This window comes from Arachis ipaensis, chromosome B8, assembly GCF_059453495.1.
Source record: "Arachis ipaensis isolate K30076 ecotype BB chromosome B8, ASM5945349v1, whole genome shotgun sequence".
Lineage (NCBI taxonomy): Eukaryota > Viridiplantae > Streptophyta > Magnoliopsida > Fabales > Fabaceae > Arachis > Arachis ipaensis.
Window position 1 is genome coordinate 141474868 of NC_142443.1, and position 19400 is coordinate 141494267.

Here is a 19400-nt window from a genome sequence, read left to right on the forward strand (position 1 = left end):
GGATCGGATCGCGGATATCTGCTCTACATCCGCGTATCCGATTCGCGGATCCGCAGATCCACACTATAATAATTAAAAATAAAAAATATATATATATTTGATATTATATTTACTTGTTTGTATGTTTTAGTTAGTAATTATTATTCATATATTGTATTATTTTATTTTTGTTATTTAGAGAGAATTTGATTAAAAGTATTTTAGGAATAAATAAATTTAAAAGTATGAAAGAAATATTTTTATCAAATTCTTTTACATAAAAATATGATTAAAAAGAGAATGTTTAATTATGCGGATATAGAGTCACCAAAAAAAAAATTATGCAGATATATCCGATATCCGATATCCGATCCGGCACTAAAAAAATGCGGATATCATATCCGATCCAATCCAATTCGATCCGCGGACACCCCTAAATGCGCGTTGTTGTCAATGAAACCGTTCGCTCTTTTACTACAAAAGTGTGTTTAAAAGGGTAAAAATTAAAAAATTTATTTAATTGAGTAAATAATTAATTTTGTTTATTTAAATAAAAAAAATTATATAAAAATAGAGGAAGTATAAAAAGTCAATGAAATATTTGTACAATATAAACAATAGAGGTTTAGGAAAATATTAGAGATATAACTATTAGTATTATCTTTTTTCATTATGTTCATTTTTTAACTCATATAGTCTATTGTACACATTCTACAAATATTTGATTGGTTCCTTAACAGAACTTATAAAAATAAAGTAAATGCTATGGTGTTTATTACTTTGTACTTAAGTTACTAAAAAATGTAAATAAATAATATTTAATAAATTTTATATGATTTATTTTTTATTTTAAATATTTTATTTTTTACTTTAAAAGAAAAGTTAGACAATTTAAGTACCATAACAAAGACACTATAAAACCCACCTAAAAATAAATCGTAAAACAAGTGGACGATGATTGATGCGACTCGTGTCATGTGAGCCACACGTATGTATTCAAACCAAACCACACTTCTCATAAGCCAACAAAAGCAATCAGCAACGAGCAGCCTATTCATTATTATTATTATTATTATTATTATTATTATTGTTATTATTATTTAAATAGAAATATTTAAATTCTCGACTTTTTAGATAAATATAAAAAAAAATATACTATTTGAGTTATACTTCCTTACCACTAGGGCTGGAAGTGAGTCAAGTCAGTTAATGAGCTAACTCGAGCTCGACTCATTAATAGCTCGATAAGCTAAGCTCGTGAGCTAGTGAGCTAAGCTTGAGCTTGAATTGAGCTCATAAATTAAATGAGCTGAGCTTGAGTTTGAATAAGCTCAGCTCATTAGCTCGTGAACTGACTCGATATATATATATATATATATATGATCTTACTTATTTAAAATTTTATTTTTAATTTTTACATATAATTTTGATGTAGGACATAAATAAAAAATTTATAATTTAATGATAGATAACAATATATAAAATTGATCTTTTTAAATATTTTATAAAATATATAAATTATAATTTATTGATATAGAATTATAGATTATGTATTTATGTTTCTATTATTTGAGCCAACTCGTGAGCTCGAGCCAGCTCGTGAGCTTTCGATGAGCCGAACTTGAGCTTAAGAAATAAGCTCAATTATTAATGAGTCAAGTCGAGAACCAAACTCAATTTTTGTGAGCCGAACTTGAGCTTAGTCTAGCTCGGCTCACTTCCAGTCCTACTTACCCCATGCTGTTCTACCAACCATTGCAATAGAAAAGGAAATAAACTGTTTTCCACATTTTAATTAACAAATACTGAATATGAGGTGCACACTCACTATCAAATATTGTCTAGTTTTAAATTCAATACGGTCCAAAATAATTATTCATTTAAAAATATTAAACAACATATAACTTTTTTTACTAATAACTTGATTAAATAAGAGAAAACAAGTGCAAAAAGAGGAATTATTTGTCAACTAATATCCGTTTTTTGAGATAGTAAATTATTATTCGGGTAAAAAATAGATATATGCCAAGAGGAGCTCTATATTACGCAAATCAGCCAAATGAGATTCTCATTCATCAATCAACCAAAACAAACTTTAATGTAATTCTAATCAATAAAATTCGAATTATACTTCTACATAATTCGAATTGATATAACTCGAATTATTCCCAACCATTCTGCCAAAGTAGTTCGAATCAAGATGCATCGAATTATAGAACGAATTATGTCAATTTGAATTACTAACATCATGTGATGATGGAGAAAGTTCGAATCATGTTAATTCGAATTACTCCATTTTGATAACAAAGGCTAATTCGAAATGTCTTGATTCAAATTACATATATATAGTGCGAATGAGGATGATTCGAATTACTGTGAAGCAGAACTGTATATATATGATGTGAACGTGAGTATGCCGATCAAGTCTTTCTCGGACCGATTCTATGTCGTTTTCTCTGGAATTTGGTGGGGTATAAGAATGGAAAAGTGATTCGAATGACCTTCGTTCGAACTCCTTATATAGGCGACTCCCTAATAATTCGAATTACCATATGTTTCCAAAAGTGAGTAATTCGAATCAATATGGTTCGAACTACTTTTTCTTCACGCGATGCTAGTAATTCGAGACGGGTTGCTTCGAATTACTTGTAGGAACTGAGTGGGAGTAATTCGACCTATCTTAATTCGAATTATTAAAGAATGTAATTCGAATAAGGTTGTTTCGAATTATATTATAGTGTGCTTTGTTGATTGATGAAACAGATTCTCATTTAACTGATATGTGTAATAAGTTTCTCCCCTTGACTTAAATGTGTTTTTTACCCTTATTATTATAAGAATGAAATAATTTAACAGAGATTTTACTAATCATTTCTTTAAATCACGTGGATATAATGATAAAGACAAAACTGAAGACCCTTATTTCATAAATTTAGTGATTATTTTATATATTGTAAGGGCAATAAAGTAAATAGACAAACACTTACACTCACTTCACTTGTTCATCGGAGATTCGAAGCCACACACCACACACTCTGTTTTGTTTTTGCAACAAAAAAAAACTCTGCAACCTTCAAAAATGGCGGCAGCCACTTCCAGAACCCCATTCTCCACCGTATCTCCATCTTCTTCCACTTCCTCTTCTCACTCCACCTTCCCAAACCGTATTCTCAGATCCACGCTCCCATTTTCCTCCATTCTCACCAATAATAAGAAGCACCATTCCCTCAAAATATCAAACACCATCTCAAACAACCCTAAACCACGACCACCATCCGCTACCACCACCACCACCACCACCACCACCACACCAACCACCGCACCCTCCATCGCCACTCGTCCTCCCGCCGGCGAGCCTCGCAAGGGCGCAGATATCCTCGTGGAGGCTCTGGAGCGTGAAGGCGTAACCACCGTCTTCGCCTACCCCGGCGGCGCGTCGATGGAGATCCACCAAGCTCTGACGCGCTCCGCCGTCATCCGTAACGTCCTCCCCCGCCACGAACAAGGCGGCGCCTTCGCCGCCGAGGGTTACGCCCGCTCCTCCGGCCTCCCCGGCGTCTGCATCGCCACCTCCGGTCCCGGCGCCACCAACCTCGTCTCCGGCCTCGCCGACGCGATGATGGACTCAATCCCTATCGTTGCCGTGACCGGCCAGGTTCCCCGCCGCATGATCGGAACCGACGCATTTCAAGAAACCCCAATCGTTGAGGTAACTCGATCTATCACGAAGCATAATTACCTTGTTCTTGATGTTGATGAAATCCCTAGGATTGTTAGAGAGGCATTTTTTGTAGCTACTACTGGTAGACCTGGACCTGTTTTGATTGATGTTCCTAAAGATGTTCAGCAACAATTGGCGGTTCCCAATTGGGATTTGCCTGTTAGGGTTGCTGGTTATGTTTCTAGGATGCCAAAGATTCCCAGTTTGGCGGAATTAGAGAGCGTTGTGAGGCTAGTTTCGGAGGCGAAGAAACCGGTTTTGTATGTTGGTGGTGGGTGTTTGAATTGTAGTGAGGAATTGAGAAGGTTTGTGGAGATTACGGGTATTCCGGTAGCGAGTACTTTGATGGGACTTGGTGTTTACCCTGTTGGTGGTGATGATTCTCTTCAGATGTTGGGGATGCATGGAACTGTTTATGCTAATTATGCTGTTGATAAGAGTGATTTGTTGCTTGCATTCGGGGTTAGGTTTGATGATCGTGTAACTGGGAAGCTTGAGGCTTTCGCGAGTAGGGCGAAGATTGTGCACATTGATATTGATTCTGCTGAGATTGGGAAGAACAAGATCCCACACGTGTCGATTTGCGCAGATGTGAAAGTGGCATTGGAAGGGATCAATGGGATCTTGGAGGAAAAGGGGGTCAATAAAAAGAATCTTGGTCTTGAGGATTGGAGGGAAGAGCTGAGTGTGCAGAAGCAGAAGTTCCCATTGAGTTATAAGACTTTTGGTGATCTGATTTCGCCGCAGCATGCAATTCAGGTTCTTGATGAGCTCACAAATGGGGATGCAATCATTAGTACCGGTGTAGGTCAGCATCAGATGTGGGCAGCACAGTTTTACAAGTACAAGAGGCCGAGGCAGTGGTTGACATCAGGGGGTCTTGGCGCTATGGGTTTCGGCTTGCCTGCTGCAATTGGCGCAGCTGTGGCTAACCCTGGAACTGTCGTTGTTGACATCGATGGGGATGGTAGCTTCATCATGAATGTACAAGAGTTGGCAACCATAAAGGTGGAGAATCTACCGGTTAAGATTCTGTTGTTGAATAATCAGCACTTGGGTATGGTTGTTCAGTGGGAAGACAGGTTCTACAAGTCCAATAGAGCTCACACATACCTCGGCAACCCTACGAATGAGGCTGAGATCTTTCCAAACATGTTGAAGTTCGCCGACGGTTGTGGAATACCAGCAGCACGTGTGACGAAGAAGGAAGATCTTAGAGCCGCAATCAAGAAGATGCTGGACACGCCCGGCCCTTACCTTCTTGATGTGATTGTGCCTCATCAAGAGCATGTCTTGCCAATGATCCCAAGTAATGGATCCTTCAATGATGTGATTACTGAGGGTGATGGAAGAACGAAATACTGATGAATGGTTTTGTATTATGGTATGCTTATTATCATAAATCTAAGTTTTTGACATGTTGTAAGCATCATAGTTTGTTGTAGTAAAACTAGTGCTTTGGTTAGCAACGTTAGTTACTTTCCTTTTCTTCATGTAGTAGTAACCAGACAGTGGCATGTATTTGTTGTATGTCATCTTTGTTCCACTCTTGCTTTTTTGCTATGGTGAGAGAATGAAGTCATAGTTATTAGAGTAAATATATTAGAAGCTTATATAAAATTTCGTATTAGCCTAAAACTCGCACGATTTCTTCTTATAATGCTAGGGAAACTAACTTAATATTATTCAATTATTCTAGTAGTAATTAATGAATATAAAAATAAAATAAATAGTAATTAAAGAATACAAAATAATGTATCTTTGGGCTATTTTGGTTGGGTTAAATACATGTTTAAAATTTACATTCCTTGGTTTTGATTATAAATAACCTTGGAACTATGATGAGACAATGAAGCATTTTATTAAAATGGTATGAAGATGTCAAGTAGGATGAATCTAATAGAATCTGTTTGCATTCATTTGGTAATAACAATATCCTCATTCATTGCACTATTTTATGAGGTTAGGACATAAATGGTCCCTTCAACATTTAATGGAAATCATGTCTTTTGTCTTCAAGCAAAACAAATTAGCCACTAAATGTTCAAACACTTTTGAAGCTGAATCAAGTTGCCAACACTGAATAGTGAATAATGTGTCACCTACCATGACCACTTGGTATCATGAATGAATGGTTATTGTTTGCAAATATGATAGGAATCTAAGAGTTTGGTTGCAAAATCAATAGGCATACACGTGCATTTCCAAAACAGGATAAGAGCTTTTTGTGGTAGTAATTGAACAAGGTACCTTAGAATTTATATCAAGACATAATAAATCTTAAAATCCATTCAATTGTTATTGGAAAGAGTTGGATTTAGAATCCAAACTAAAGTTTGAATTAAGTTATTACTACTTCCATCAGCTGTTAAGTGTTATTAAAATACAGTCCAAAAATAACACTTAAATAGTGAACAGAACAAGTAACTAACAAATGCAAGCACAAATGATTAGAAATATAATATGCATCCAAACCAAGAATAAATGATTTGCTATCTGTACTTGTTATACTTTATTGAATCTACAAAGTAGGCATGGATATCAATTTTGCTCTCAATTGTTTCTAAATTATTAATCACAAAGTAAAGTACATCTTCTCACTTATTCAAATACCTGAGAAGAAGTAGCTGAGGAAGTATCAAAGGATTTCTTCCTCACCAAGAGGCAAGTGATGATTTTTGAAGGGTTGGAATGAGTGTTATCAAGGCTACAAACAACGAAATCTGGCCGGTGAAGTGCGAGCCGGAGACTATCCTTTCCGACCACCAACGCAGACGCATCAAGCAGGACATGCCAACTGTTCCTGTGAGCCTCAGAAATCCAATGCATTGTTCCATTCACATCTGCTAGAAAAGAGAACAACCCTTTCAAGCTGATCTTACACTTCCTCCTAAAGTTCTGGCTCAGCTGTGAACCCTTGATCCTCAAATCAAGCCAAGCTTTCGGCGCGAGAATCACCTTTGACTCCTTAAAAGAAGCGAATTCGCGTATGCAATCTTCTTCTTCGCCAAGAGTTGTCATGTAGTAGTTACCCTTAACAAAAGGGTAGCTTTCTCCAACCAACATCATAGCATCCTTGTAACTTGGAGTGAAGAGAACAAGGTACTCATCATCCGGCAAGCCGCAATGCTTCAAAACCTTGTTTGTAACTTGGATTTCTGGGATTGAGATAAAACTTCCATGGAATGAAGTTTTCTTGTTGAGAATGTCTAGTAGCCTCGACGGCTCCAACTGCGCTCGATCCATTTCAGGGAGATTGCTTCCAAACAGATACATAGAAGACTCTCTAGGAGTCCCTATTGGCGACTTTCCTCGATCATCTTGTGTGCATTCTGAAGGCTCCTCATTGATGATGAAGCTAGACAAGTCTATTCCATTTCCATCTCCTTGAATTAGGCCTCCATATTCCGGATACTTCGCGAGCACATATTGCTCAACATACTCCATTTCTTTCTGTGTGATTGGACCAGAAAATCTAAGGTCAATTCCCATAGTTGATATGGCCTCAGCTATGATGTGAGGAGGAATCACTGCATGGCGTTTCTGTTTCCAGTACCAAAACCAATACAGAACCATTAGTTAGCCTTCAATGAACACAAAACTATGATGCAATACAACATTTAGAAACTAAGAATCTGATCAATAATTTACCTTTATGACCATACTGTTTGATTTAGAACTACTATCTGCTATTAATTTGTGTATAGGAAAATTCTTAGTTTCCTTGACTTCATTTTCCATAATCTCCTGAATAAGGTGAATGAATTCAGAATTATTCAAAAGCTTTTTAGCAGTTTGAAATAGAAACTCACATGAACTATATAAAAAACAATAGCTTTGAATTGTGAACACTTTACCTCAGATCCTCCATGCTCTGTGCTGTTAGTTCCCATAATATTAATAATAGCAATATCAATTTGTGATCATAAAAAGTTTGAAACTTCTAGAAAATTTAATTACATTGAAATTGAAGGAGGTTTGAATAGAACATGAAAACAATCACTTTGGAAAATGAAGCAAGAAACAAGTGTAAGAATGTGAAACCCTAAAAAAAAAAAAAATCACTTAGATGAATCTAATGGCAAAATAATAAAGAAATCAAGTGAAGTATATATTTATATATGAGGTGATGATGAAATGGTGAATAGTTTTATCCTCTTGCACATTAATATTATTATTCTCAGGAATTATTCTTTTGTACCCATAATAATTAACATTATTATTTGTTATAAGAATTTAATTTCGATGCACTGTTAGTATAAAATAGTTTTACACGTGCATCTAATTATGCAATGTCACATTAATAAAAATAACTATATTTTTTATTGACTGCATAAATGATCATCTAAAAAAATAGATATAATTGTATGATTGTGTTACACTGTCTTACACTGTCAGTACATTAAAATTAATTTCTTATAACAAATAATAATATTTTGCACAGTCGTACAATCATAATGATTTTTTTGAATAATTATTCACACGATAAATATAAAAAATAATTACTTTTACTAATAAAACAATTTTATATTGACTAACAATGTATCAAAATTAAATTCACACTAAACCTTAATTTAAAATTTGGACCTGGTTATTATTATTATGGTATCAATTGAAATTTAGAACAACACGTTAGGAGAAGATTCTGGAGGTGCAAGTTTGGAATGGCAACAACATCACAATATATAAAATTTGTTAATGGCAAAGAAACGTCAGTGTGGGAATTTTATATGTTGGATGGAAAATGACCATTTGAGAACCTTTTGATGAAAAAGTCAAACAAAGCCTTGGCTTCATTTTCATTTTGAATCACTTTGCTAAGAATAAGCTGGTTAAGATAATTTTTTTTACCATTGGTGTCTAAATCATGCTATTACTATTAGGAATTTTGATATAATCCAGGTTTGATTTGTCGTTTTTTTTTTTGAATGGATAAAAAAAACCAGTCATCTATATAAAAAATAAAAATGTATATTTAAATATAAAAAAACAATGTATTTATATTGAATTTGAAACAGTTTTACACTTGTATCTAGTCTTGTATTATCACATTAACAAAAATATCTATCTTTTTTATTGACCACGTGAATGGTAATTTAAACGAATGGATGTAGTTAAATAACAATTTATATTTATAATCAAACTTCATAAATAATATAATAAATTAAATTTATATATATAATTTAAATACAAATAAAAGTATAAAATACAATACTGATTGATTTTTTATTTCATGAAAAGTTTGATGCTGCTGTAAAAATGTGTGATTATTTTCTTTTGAAAAGTTTATTATTTTGTTTGAAAACATTTGATTAGTTTGGTAATTAAATATTTTGTTAAAAAATATGTAAAATATATATAAATATACTCAAATATGTAATATTGGTTTCTGGTGTTCAATGAAGCATTTTTATTTAAAACTCATTCAAGAAACCGGTAGAAAATGAATTTATGTATTATTTGACTGATTCGGTGTTAAACGTAAGTAAAGAAGAAATGAAATTTAGAGAAACATTATTTGAAAGAATTGTAGGCTTGTAGCAAACAACCTGAACAAAATTCCGTTATAACTCAAATAACATAATTTTTTTATATTCATCTATAAAGTTGTGGGTTCGAGTCTTCTTATTTTTTGTAAAAAAAAAACAACCTAAATAAAATTAATAGGATGGAAATGTGATTAGGTAAAATATGAAATCAACTTCCACTCGAGAGGTTACGTATTTTTAAAAATAATGAGACAGAACTTTTTAACTTTACCAAAACAATTATCAACTAGACAACTAAAGAAAAAAATATTAAAAAACGATGGTGAATAAAAAACATAAAGAATTAGCTAATAACTATCTTATAAGGCAATTTAAAATATATATATATATATATTCAATGAATTTAAAATATAAAAAACCTTGTTTCAATAAGAAATTTTTTTTTCTACTTAACCCACTAAACCCTAAACTATATTATAAAAAAAAAAGGTAATATAACATGTTGCCCACACCTCCCGCAAACTAGATTGTTTTCCTCCTAAAACAAGACTATATTAAGTTTTATATAGGTCTTGTAGGGGATTTGACCTTCCATATTAATTGTTTCGGACTTCGGAACAAACCAATTATAGTCTTCAAAATTAATAAAAAAACCAACCAATACAATATAAATCAACATAATCTTTGCTAAGAAAGGTGAGAATATGCCGCTTAGAGATGCCTTAAGAAGAAGACTATATATGGACAAGAATGAGGTGGTCACAAGTAATATATATATTTAATATTACCAAGTCACATGCATTAAGATAAAAACAATTTTGTGTGTCACTAGGGGGGAGTTAGATGAAAGATTAGAGAAATATAAAAAATATTTATATAATAAAATAAAACTAAAATAAAATTTTAAGCAGGACTAAACTAAAATTTACGTATAATTTACATGTAAAAAATTAAAATTAGAAGACCATTGTCCTTTTTTGCTACAATGTAGCTCCGCTCCTGTGTGTGACGGAATGGTTCTAGTGGATATTGTTGATTGTCTACGGTATTTTCCTATCAATCAAGTTAAACACTAATTTGTCATAGGTCAACATTTTATTTGAATTTGTCGAAAGTCAATACATAAAGTAAAATCCAAACTCCCAATACTTAAACGGACTAGTGAGTTAATCCTCAGTAGACATTATTGATTTGAGGTAGGCTCTATATTGAATTTAGAAATTATTTGGATGCCGCAATCAGCAATAGGCATTAGGCAATTTCTCCATTTGCTTTATTGCATTAAATAACTCAATTAATAAATGAAAATCGTGTGACTTCTTACTGAAAATAATGTACAATTTATTAGATGAATGCTAATGAATTCTAAAATAAATAGGAATGCAATGCTCTTTATAAAATAACCTACTATTAGAAGTAAAAATTAAATCATGTGCCCTTCTCTTAGCAAATTATTAGAACTTTATCTAGAATAAGATAATTTTATAAATTAGATACAATTCATCCTTAAACACCCGTTAATAAATAAAAAGTGTTGGACTTCTTTTTAAACAAAGTTTACCTCTTTATTTATCATATTTTATATTAATAATTTAAATTTAATATTTAGAATTAAAGATTTAAAATATTTTATTTTTCATCTTTAATAGTTAATTTTTTGTTTTTTTAGTTGCCCATGGTATTTTTTAACCCGACAAGCTAATGACTAATCCGTCGCAGATTTGAGTTCCATTTAAGCATCTGCTGTTGGCCAATGAGTTGCTGTATGCACAAGATTTGAGTTCCATTTAAGCATCTGTTGTTGGCCAATGAGTTGCTGTATGCACAAGGATTTGAACTCCTGACACTTGTTTAAATAGATAAGTGAGCTGACCATTCGACCAACCCAAATTGGTTATAGCAAATTAATTTTTAAAGAGCATTACACTTCTTATTTTCTCTTGGACGCAGTAGCATACGCCCTGAAATACCATTTTAATAAGAAATTTACTTGTTCGTCTGGTATAATTTTAATTGTTTCCAAGTCCTAACGTCTGTATAAATAGGCTATAATGTGACAGCAAAAAGTAGCTTACAATTTGCTCAAGAAGCATGCTAGGAATAACCCTGGTCGTGCATCATCATCATCAAACCCAAGATTGCTTCAAAAAACAAGATGCATGGTTACGTTGAACTGTGTACCCTAAGAGGAAATTATTGCACTTCAAGATCAGAGTCACTTTCAATTCCACAAGATTCTGCCTAGAATGGATACGACCAATAGTGTTATCAATCACCAATCAAGTATCAATTTTCACCATAAATCATGTTAAACAACAAAATCATGTCTCTGCAATGGAGCCAGTTCCTCTGTCAACAGGAACGGAGCCAGTAGGATAGAAACGCGCACCTCGCATACTTCTTGTATTAATTTATGTTGGAAGTAAAGAAATTATCATAGAAATTATCCCAAAACAACAACCTTGTTGTCTGTCTATTGTCTCCAAAGTCCAAATATGATTCTATCCTTAACATGTCTATCTCCTCTATCTCGGCACAATAATCAAACACTACCCTTTAGTCCAAACCTTGTCATTTTTGCAGAAATTAACCATATCCAAAATGAAAAGAAATTCCGACTCACAGAATGATTCCTAATACCTTGGGTTGAGAGTTGTGTCAGTTCACAAAACTGCACTACTAAAAACATCACAAGCAAAATGAACACAAGTTTATTAAATTGACAGGATTCTCAATTCTGTACACTAGTGTGGATAAGTTGACCGTTTAACATGGAAAAGAGCAACATTTTAAACCCTATCTAAATGTTCATAGCAGTAACTGAGTCAACCCTATATTCAAAATTTAGCTGGCTGGCGACAATAAACCAAGAAGCTGCACAAAAATTGGGCAGATCAACATGGGTGCTGAATAACTGCCTCACTCCTTGCTCAATGCATATACTAATACACACACACCTATTTTACTGAACTACAATTGTTTCAGGACAATATAAGAAATGATTGCTCTATATTTTATATCCAGGATTTGATTTGAACACCATGTTTCATCTGTTAATTGCATTCAGCCTCTGCTCATTGTAAAAGATTATGACATGTGCATACCGCAAAGGTGACTCCTTGAACTAGTCTATAACCTGAAATGTCACCCATTTGCTTGATCACCACCTCCTTCCATGCGCTGCAAAGAATAAACAAAGGAAACACATTGAAAGATTTTACAAATTGATGGTTGGAATAGCTTAATTCTGGTGACTTGGCTGACAGTTCTAAAGAAACTATAGGAGCAATACAAGAATTAGGAAAAGGACTCACCATTCTTTTGCTAACATAAGGTTGTATCTTGAGTGGCATCTCAGATTGAGTTTCAACATTGAATAAATTTCGTTTCTCCTTCTTGAATTCTTTTTGGGATTCTTTTCTGCTACCGGATTGCCAGACTCTACCAAAATTAGGAAGCCATGTGGGATCATATTCATTTCGCACAACCTCTCCTCTCTTTTCCCTCTCCAGCTCAATCTTTCTCTTTTCTGCCCAAGCAGCTCCAACCCGCTTTGGATTCAATTTTTTGGACTTCCCAGACATGTTTGAATTGGAAGCTACACCTCCTAAAACAGGTATAGAATGTATCTGAAACCCCTCAGTTGCTTCAAACCATGGTGGGGGTGCTCCAGAATGAACATTTCCACCAGCATTTTCGGAAGGCACAGAAGAGATTTGGGTGAGCATCTGTAGACCTGAAAATGCAGGACCATAAGCAGAAAACACATCACTCAAACAAGTTAACCACACATACAAACTCCTCTATGCTAACGATCCATAAGCAAGTTATAATGCCATAGTAAGTACATAACTTTTTTGGTGCACAGCATAATCTTAAATATATGACATACGCTCTGCAGTTTACTGGCTATAGTATTATAAGAACGGAAGCAAAATAGCTTTGATACATATGTAGATAAGTACCATGATGACTGCTCTCTCGGCTTAACATTCTACCATTGTCTAACACCTGCTACATTCATACAGAACCAAATCCTTTTACAACTTATAAGCGTTGAAGTTAGAAACAATATTTGTAGACACAATATTAAGAGACCAACAAATGGAGAATCAAGACAAGAATATTCGAAATAAATATATTCATCGATTGGCAAGACAAAACTTTTTCTTTCTGCAAAACTCAAAGAATATTGATCTTGCAAACCAATGAAGTTACCAATCATTGACTTCGAATATGAGACACAAATAGCTAGATTCAGATGAGAAACAATTAAGGCCTTAAAAGTTAGAATAGTAGAGGAAGAAGACAAGGAACTAACCCCTTTATTACCGGAGAAATGGCTTTTCTTGTCAACTGAGACACAATATAAGCAGGCAGAAGATAAGACCCAATTTTAAAAAATCCCATGTGGATAATAGTTGTAAGGGATACAGAAAGAACTTTCTAACACACAGGATATCCTTACCTACAAAATCCTGCAAGGCAAAAGAATTTTCACCAGAGCTCGATGCTTCCAAAGGTACCACAGACGTAGCGTAACCTAAAACACCAGCATTGTGAACTCCAGAGAGTCCCGATATCTGATTCTCATTTGTATAGTATTGTAAAGGCAAAACATCATTTGAAGAAGGATATGATTTCACGGAATGGGAATAAAAATTTTCAAAACTATCAATATTTCCATTGTTGGGTTGATTATGGATATCACTTGAAGGACCAATCACAGCTCCACGACATCCACCACTCCCCGACACAGCTTCATTTTGCAGAGCCTCACACTTCTTCTCCCACTGCAGTCACAAAGAAACAAACAATAACTACCAATGAGAAATCACATTCCAAAATCAACACATTCATTACATTCTAATTCTAAAACTGTTAGTAATTTGTAGTTCATGCCAATTCATAACGGGACCAATTTGGTGTAAAAACAAATTTATCAATCACCTTAGCAACATCATCATCAGAGACCATAAAAGCATCCAACTGATCCACCGAGCCACCATTTTTCCAGAAGAAGTGCTTCAAATTCTTCACATGCTCAGCACTCGCAAGGTGACGAATTCCATTAGCACTAACACAATATCCACGCGCCACACATTCAATTGAATTATTTAAAAAAAAAACAACTCAAGCAATAATCCTACAGCTTCGAATTTCAAAACGCAAATTAAGAGTAAATAAAAATAGGATCGAGTTTGGAAACTGGCGGTTACCAGGCAAAGGAACTATGGAGCTCAACGATATCAACGTCGCAGAAGACGCACCAGAACCGGTTCTGAGAAGCGAACTGAGGAGAGAGAAATTTAGGGTTTTTGAGGAAGAATCGAACGTCGGTGAGCTTATTGCGGAACCTGGAGAGGAAATTGGAGAGTGATTTGTTATGGTTGGGGAAGTACTTGTGGCGGAGACCTTGGTTGTGATTCAGCTTGCATACTTTGCAGAATTCGAACTCGTTTTTCTTCTTCTTCTTCTTCTTCTCATTCTCATTGTTGTTGGTGGTGGTTTTTGACGTCATTTTAGCTGTTACTGATGCTCTCCAGACTCCAATTGTTCCCCACCGGCATCGCCACCGAAACGCACCTTCTCTTTCGTCGTTCTCCGCTCTCAAGCCTGATTTTTTTTTTTTCATGTGTAGGGTCGGATAACCCAACCCGAAAAGCCCAATAAGAACAGTATAAACAACGGCCCGCATTAAAAATAGAAGGATCGTGGGTTGGGCTTTATTGGATTGTTTTAAATCTAGTCCTCAAACCTGTACAAAAAAATCCAGTCATCGAAAAATAATAATTGTGAAACTCCAAAATATTTAAATATGTTGAGAGTGGGATTTGAACCCACGCCCTTTCGGACCAGAACCTTAATCTGGCGCCTTAGACCAACTCGGCCATCTCAACCTGTGAAAACAAAATGCAAACTAAAATATTTATATCTAATTTTATAATCAATGAGTCTATACACTACAACAGAATAATAAGATAAAAAAGCAAGAAAAACAAAATGTAATTTATATTTTATAGCTTCTAAAATTTTAAAATTTACAATTTGACGTGCTAAGGCAAATATGTAAATAAGAGAGTTATTTTGAAAATAAAATTTGCTCAAGGTTTATAAAATTAAAAAACTTTAGGGATCAAACAATAAAGAGAAGTGTTATATGCACTATTTTTTAGTATTGCTCTCTTGTACACGTCTATTTTTTATACAGCAAATATCTTCCACGATATAAAATGCATATTAAAATAAAGTTTCATAGGCTAAATAGTAAAAATTTTTTATCAAAAGAATTTGGTAATAGATTGAGTAGAGTTGAGAAGAGTAGGGTTATGGTGTTGATTGTGTTGTACAAATGGGTGAAGCTATATAGTATGGATTATGGAGTCAGGCATGAAAATGTTGTGTTCAAAGAAAAATGGTAAAAGGTAAAAGTAGAAGTAGTGTTGCATGCTTCACGCCATTCCATATTTCATTAGGGCCAGACCCAGCTAGATAGCTATAATCATAATAATAATATTAATAATAATAATAAATAAAAACCAATTTGGGTTGGTCGCGTAGTGAGCTCACTCGTCCACTTAAACAAGTGTCGGAAGTTTGAATTCTGCCTTGTACATGTAGTAATTCATTGGCCAACGACAAACCCTTAAATAGAGCTCAAATCCGAAACGGATTAATCCTTAGCCTTTCGGACGGAGAAATACCGTGGACAATAAAAAAAATAATAAATAAATATATTATTGCACAGTAAATTTGAAGATAGGCACCATTATTTGAAAATGAGAAAATTGATTTTAAAATGTTGGATATGTCACATGTATTATATGCACAGTAAAAACCAAAATAGAAATATAATCTTTTAATTAATTCAGTAATATTTTCCAAAGACCATATATATTTACCATTTGAATATTGTGATGCATTAAAAATGTAGGAACAAACTTATTAGTTATTAGTTGACATTTAAATATCCCAAACTTTAGCTACCACGGTTGATTGGAAAAAATAATTACCTCATAATTACACAGTTCAAATTTACAGAATATTTGAAAAATCTCTTTATCTCAGAAAAATTAAAATAAATATTCTTACATGAATATCAAAAATTAATTATCAAATCAGTCATTTATATATAATATTTATTAAAATATAAAATATATATTTAAATGAGTTAAAAACACATATATATTTATATATAAATATATAATAACTGATCATTTAGCTGATTTTTTATGTTCACGTAATATTTTAAAATTACAATTTAGTGTACGTTGTTATTAAATAATTCACTAAATTTTAATTTTTCTTATGAGATAAATGTATTCATGAATTGCCACAAGTTTCACAATCATAAAAAATTGGCAGAATTCATATATATCTTGAATAAAATAAAATTATAAATTATCATTTTTTATTATAAAAGTTTGAATCTTAATTATTCTAATTATAAAATATATAAACTAATTTAACATCCATTAAAAATTGAATTAATTTGTTTAAATTGTTAAGTTATTCAATAAAATTACTCAAAAATTTATCTATTTTAAATAATTTTATTAAACTAATCTAATTTTTTATAAATATCAATTAATTTATATCTTTCGTAGTTATTAAAATCTTAATTGTTCAAATATTTTAAAATTAGTAGACCATAACTTACTCATAAATTTATTGTTAAGATTATAGAAAACAATTTTAAACATTCCAAAAACGCCAATGTTTCAATAATTTGAACAGTTAATTTTAATTTTTTTTTTAACTAAAGATAGAGAGATTTAAACCTACTACCTCTTAAATAAATATGAAAAAATTATATCATTTGAGTTATAACTCATTGACAACTGTTAATTTTAAGGTGAAAACTCATGTGTAGTCGACTTCACGTGAAGTTGATACCTGAGAGCCGTTAGATGATTTGACTGATTTGACTAAATTTTTATCTAACGGCTCTCAGGTATCAACTTCACGTGAAGTCGACTTCACCTAGTTTTTACTTAATTTTAATTAATATATTTTATATATACTTTTTTATAATTAAAAACAACAACTAAAATAATTGAAACACCTATATTCCAAGAATATTTAAAATTCTTCCAAAATTATAATATGTGAAATGACATGGCTAGCATAGAGTAGTAGGTATAGCAAGAATGAATAGAGAGAGGGCCAAAGTAAAGTACTAAACCAACGACAGATAGAGGATGAGGGAAGTGGGTGCATGGGATCTAATCTAATCTTATACATGTGATAAATCTACCAAAATCTCTAGAGCAATTATCAACCATTTAATTTGGTTATATTCTTTTCCCCCAATATCTTAAACTTCTCCCTTTTTTATCAAAAGAAAAGAAAAGAAAAGAACCAGATATGTACTTGACATCTTTCAGTCTTATCCCCATATGTTGCAATCCACATCATTGATGGTTAATTTGCTTTATTATTAGAACCTCCTAAAGCAAAATATATAATACTAATTGGTATGGAGAAAATAAAATTAATTATTACCCTTTTTTACTTAAATAACTTTTAAAATTTTATATATATAATTTTTGTGGGTTTATTTTAATAATTTAATTTTGATACATAGTAGCTATTTTTATTGATATGATATTATATAATTAGATATACTTATAAAATTATTTTATATTGATAATACATCGAAATTAAATTCTTAAAAAAGATTATCTTAGGATTTGTTTGGATGAGTTTATAAAAAAAAAGATCTTTTTTCGAGTTATCTTTTTTTAAAAGATCTTATAGAAAAATAAAAATAATTTTATGTTTGGGTATCTCATGCAAAAAGATCTTTTTATTTATCAATTATGTTTGGATATAACAATATAAAAGTACTTTTTTGTTTATTTATTACATGGAAAACATCTTTTTTTTAAGGAAAAAAGATCTTTTAAAAAAAGATATAAATTACAGCTTCTCAAAAAAGATATTTTTTATTTTTCTAGTACTTTTACTTTTACTACTAGAAATTTGCCAAACACGCTAAAAAATAAAAAAAAGATCTTTTTTCGTTGAAAAAATATATTTTTTATCAAAATGATGGCGCCCAAACAAGCACTTAGTCTTATAAAAGTTAAAATTATCTATTTAAATCTTTATTGTTAGTTTATTCTATTAAATATTAATATAATAAATTAATGCATAAAAAATTAATGACAAGAACTAAAATAAAAATATTTTAAAAAACAAAAAAAAAAATTATAAAGGAGTCCCACAAAGAAAAATAAATATTTATCTACCTTGCAATTTTAACGGAGAAGAAAAAGAATTGATCCTTCATCATACGCTACCCATGCCCTCTTATATATTTTTCCATTAATTTTAAATTCATGTGTGTTGAATTTCAACTCTTATTATAATATCTTAGTAGTTTATGCACATTTTACCCACTTTTCACAATCACAATAATTCTTAGTGGGCTTGCATCACTGCCTTAAATAATTTAAACCAATTTTTCTTTTCTCTGTTCTTGCGGGCGTCGGTTTTATTTTAATTAGCTACTTGAATAAAATGGTATTAGCTACCCCTTTTTCGATGTATTAATTATGTAGGTGTTGAAATTTAATACATCCTAATTGAGAATTATCATTATCATAAAGAATTTTAAAGATCTAATTTTATATACTATTAGCTAATAAAAATATTGTAAGCACAATTGGTTTTTGCTTTAATTATTTAAATTAGTCTATTAATATATAGTGTTAGTATTATTTATTAGTTTATCATTTTTTAATTTTGGTCCTTCTAAAATTTAAAAATTTTAATTTTAATTCTTATCATTAGTTTATAATATTCTTCAATGCCGACACAATAAATTAAATATTAATATTTTATAGATTAAATTATTAATAGTGACAAGATATATTATGTGAGCATATAACTAATCAAACTAGCCATAGTGACCAAAACAAAAACAAAAATATAAGAATAAAAGAAAGAAATTACAGAAAACAAAACACAAATTTACATATTTTTAGTATTTTACACAAAAAAAAAACCTTTAAATCTTTTTTCATTAATAAAAATGCTTTATACACATTAAAAAATAGTCAATAAACTATATATTTATGTATATTTATATATATTAGTCTATATATTTTTCTAACTAAATAATCAATTATTAGAATAATAAAAGTTATAATTGACAAATAATCTAACATATTTATAATAACTTTTTTTTATGAAACATCAAATAT

At 31.8% G+C, this 19400-nt stretch overlaps 3 protein-coding genes and 1 non-coding gene across 5 annotated transcripts; 1 reads left to right on the top strand and 3 right to left on the bottom strand.

The window, feature by feature from the left end:
• The first annotated feature begins 2939 nt into the window (after positions 1-2939).
• LOC107613382 (acetolactate synthase 1, chloroplastic) lies at positions 2940-5298 on the top strand. The gene has a single exon (XM_016315348.3). It carries the CDS (start codon positions 3059-3061, stop codon positions 5063-5065), a length of 2007 nt encoding a protein of 668 aa, XP_016170834.2. The 5' UTR covers positions 2940-3058; the 3' UTR covers positions 5066-5298.
• An 852-nt stretch (positions 5299-6150) lies between these two features.
• Positions 6151-7789, bottom strand: LOC107614436 (uncharacterized). The gene is made up of 3 exons (XM_016316646.3): positions 7558-7789; positions 7352-7447; positions 6151-7243 (listed from the first exon to the last, which is right to left on the bottom strand). The coding sequence occupies exons 1-3, from the start codon at positions 7591-7593 to the stop codon at positions 6302-6304; spliced, it is 1074 nt and encodes a 357-aa protein (XP_016172132.1). The 5' UTR covers positions 7594-7789; the 3' UTR covers positions 6151-6301.
• A 4088-nt stretch (positions 7790-11877) lies between these two features.
• Positions 11878-14887, bottom strand: LOC107613985 (coiled coil protein). 2 transcript variants are annotated; one of them, XM_016316196.3, is made up of 7 exons: positions 14409-14887; positions 14140-14266; positions 13658-13982; positions 13511-13545; positions 13155-13203; positions 12504-12925; positions 11878-12369 (listed from the first exon to the last, which is right to left on the bottom strand). In XM_016316196.3, the coding sequence occupies exons 1-7, from the start codon at positions 14885-14887 to the stop codon at positions 12334-12336; spliced, it is 1473 nt and encodes a 490-aa protein (XP_016171682.2). In that variant the 3' UTR covers positions 11878-12333. The 2 variants fall into 2 exon arrangements, with proteins under 2 accessions (XP_016171682.2, XP_016171683.3); XM_016316197.3 differs by having other exon boundaries at positions 13155-13200; positions 14409-14807.
• A 121-nt stretch (positions 14888-15008) lies between these two features.
• Positions 15009-15089, bottom strand: TRNAL-AAG (transfer RNA leucine (anticodon AAG)). Its single transcript has one exon. It is a non-coding gene; the product is annotated as a tRNA-Leu (tRNA).
• Between the last annotated feature and the right edge of the window lie 4311 nt (positions 15090-19400).

Bases quoted from the DNA above. Each gene is read 5' to 3' on its own strand.
- LOC107613382 (XM_016315348.3), top strand. From the start codon at position 3,059: ATGGCGGCAGCCACTTCCAGAACCCCATTCTCCACCGTATCTCCATCT.
- LOC107614436 (XM_016316646.3), bottom strand. From the start codon at position 7,593: ATGGGAACTAACAGCACAGAGCATGGAGGATCTGAG. The intron at 7,448-7,557 runs GTAAAGTGTTCA...CACCTTATTCAG, and splicing joins CAGAGCATGGAGGATCTGAG to GAGATTATGGAAAATGAAGT. The intron at 7,244-7,351 runs GTAAATTATTGA...TACTGGAAACAG, and splicing joins CAAACAGTATGGTCATAAAG to AAACGCCATGCAGTGATTCC.
- LOC107613985 (XM_016316196.3), bottom strand. From the start codon at position 14,887: ATGCGGGCCGTTGTTTATACTGTTCTTATTGGGCTTTTCGGGTTGGGT. The intron at 13,546-13,657 runs GTAAGGATATCC...ATTGTGTCTCAG, and splicing joins TGCCTTGCAGGATTTTGTAG to TTGACAAGAAAAGCCATTTC. The intron at 12,370-12,503 runs GTGAGTCCTTTT...TATTCTTTGCAG, and splicing joins CTTATGTTAGCAAAAGAATG to CGCATGGAAGGAGGTGGTGA.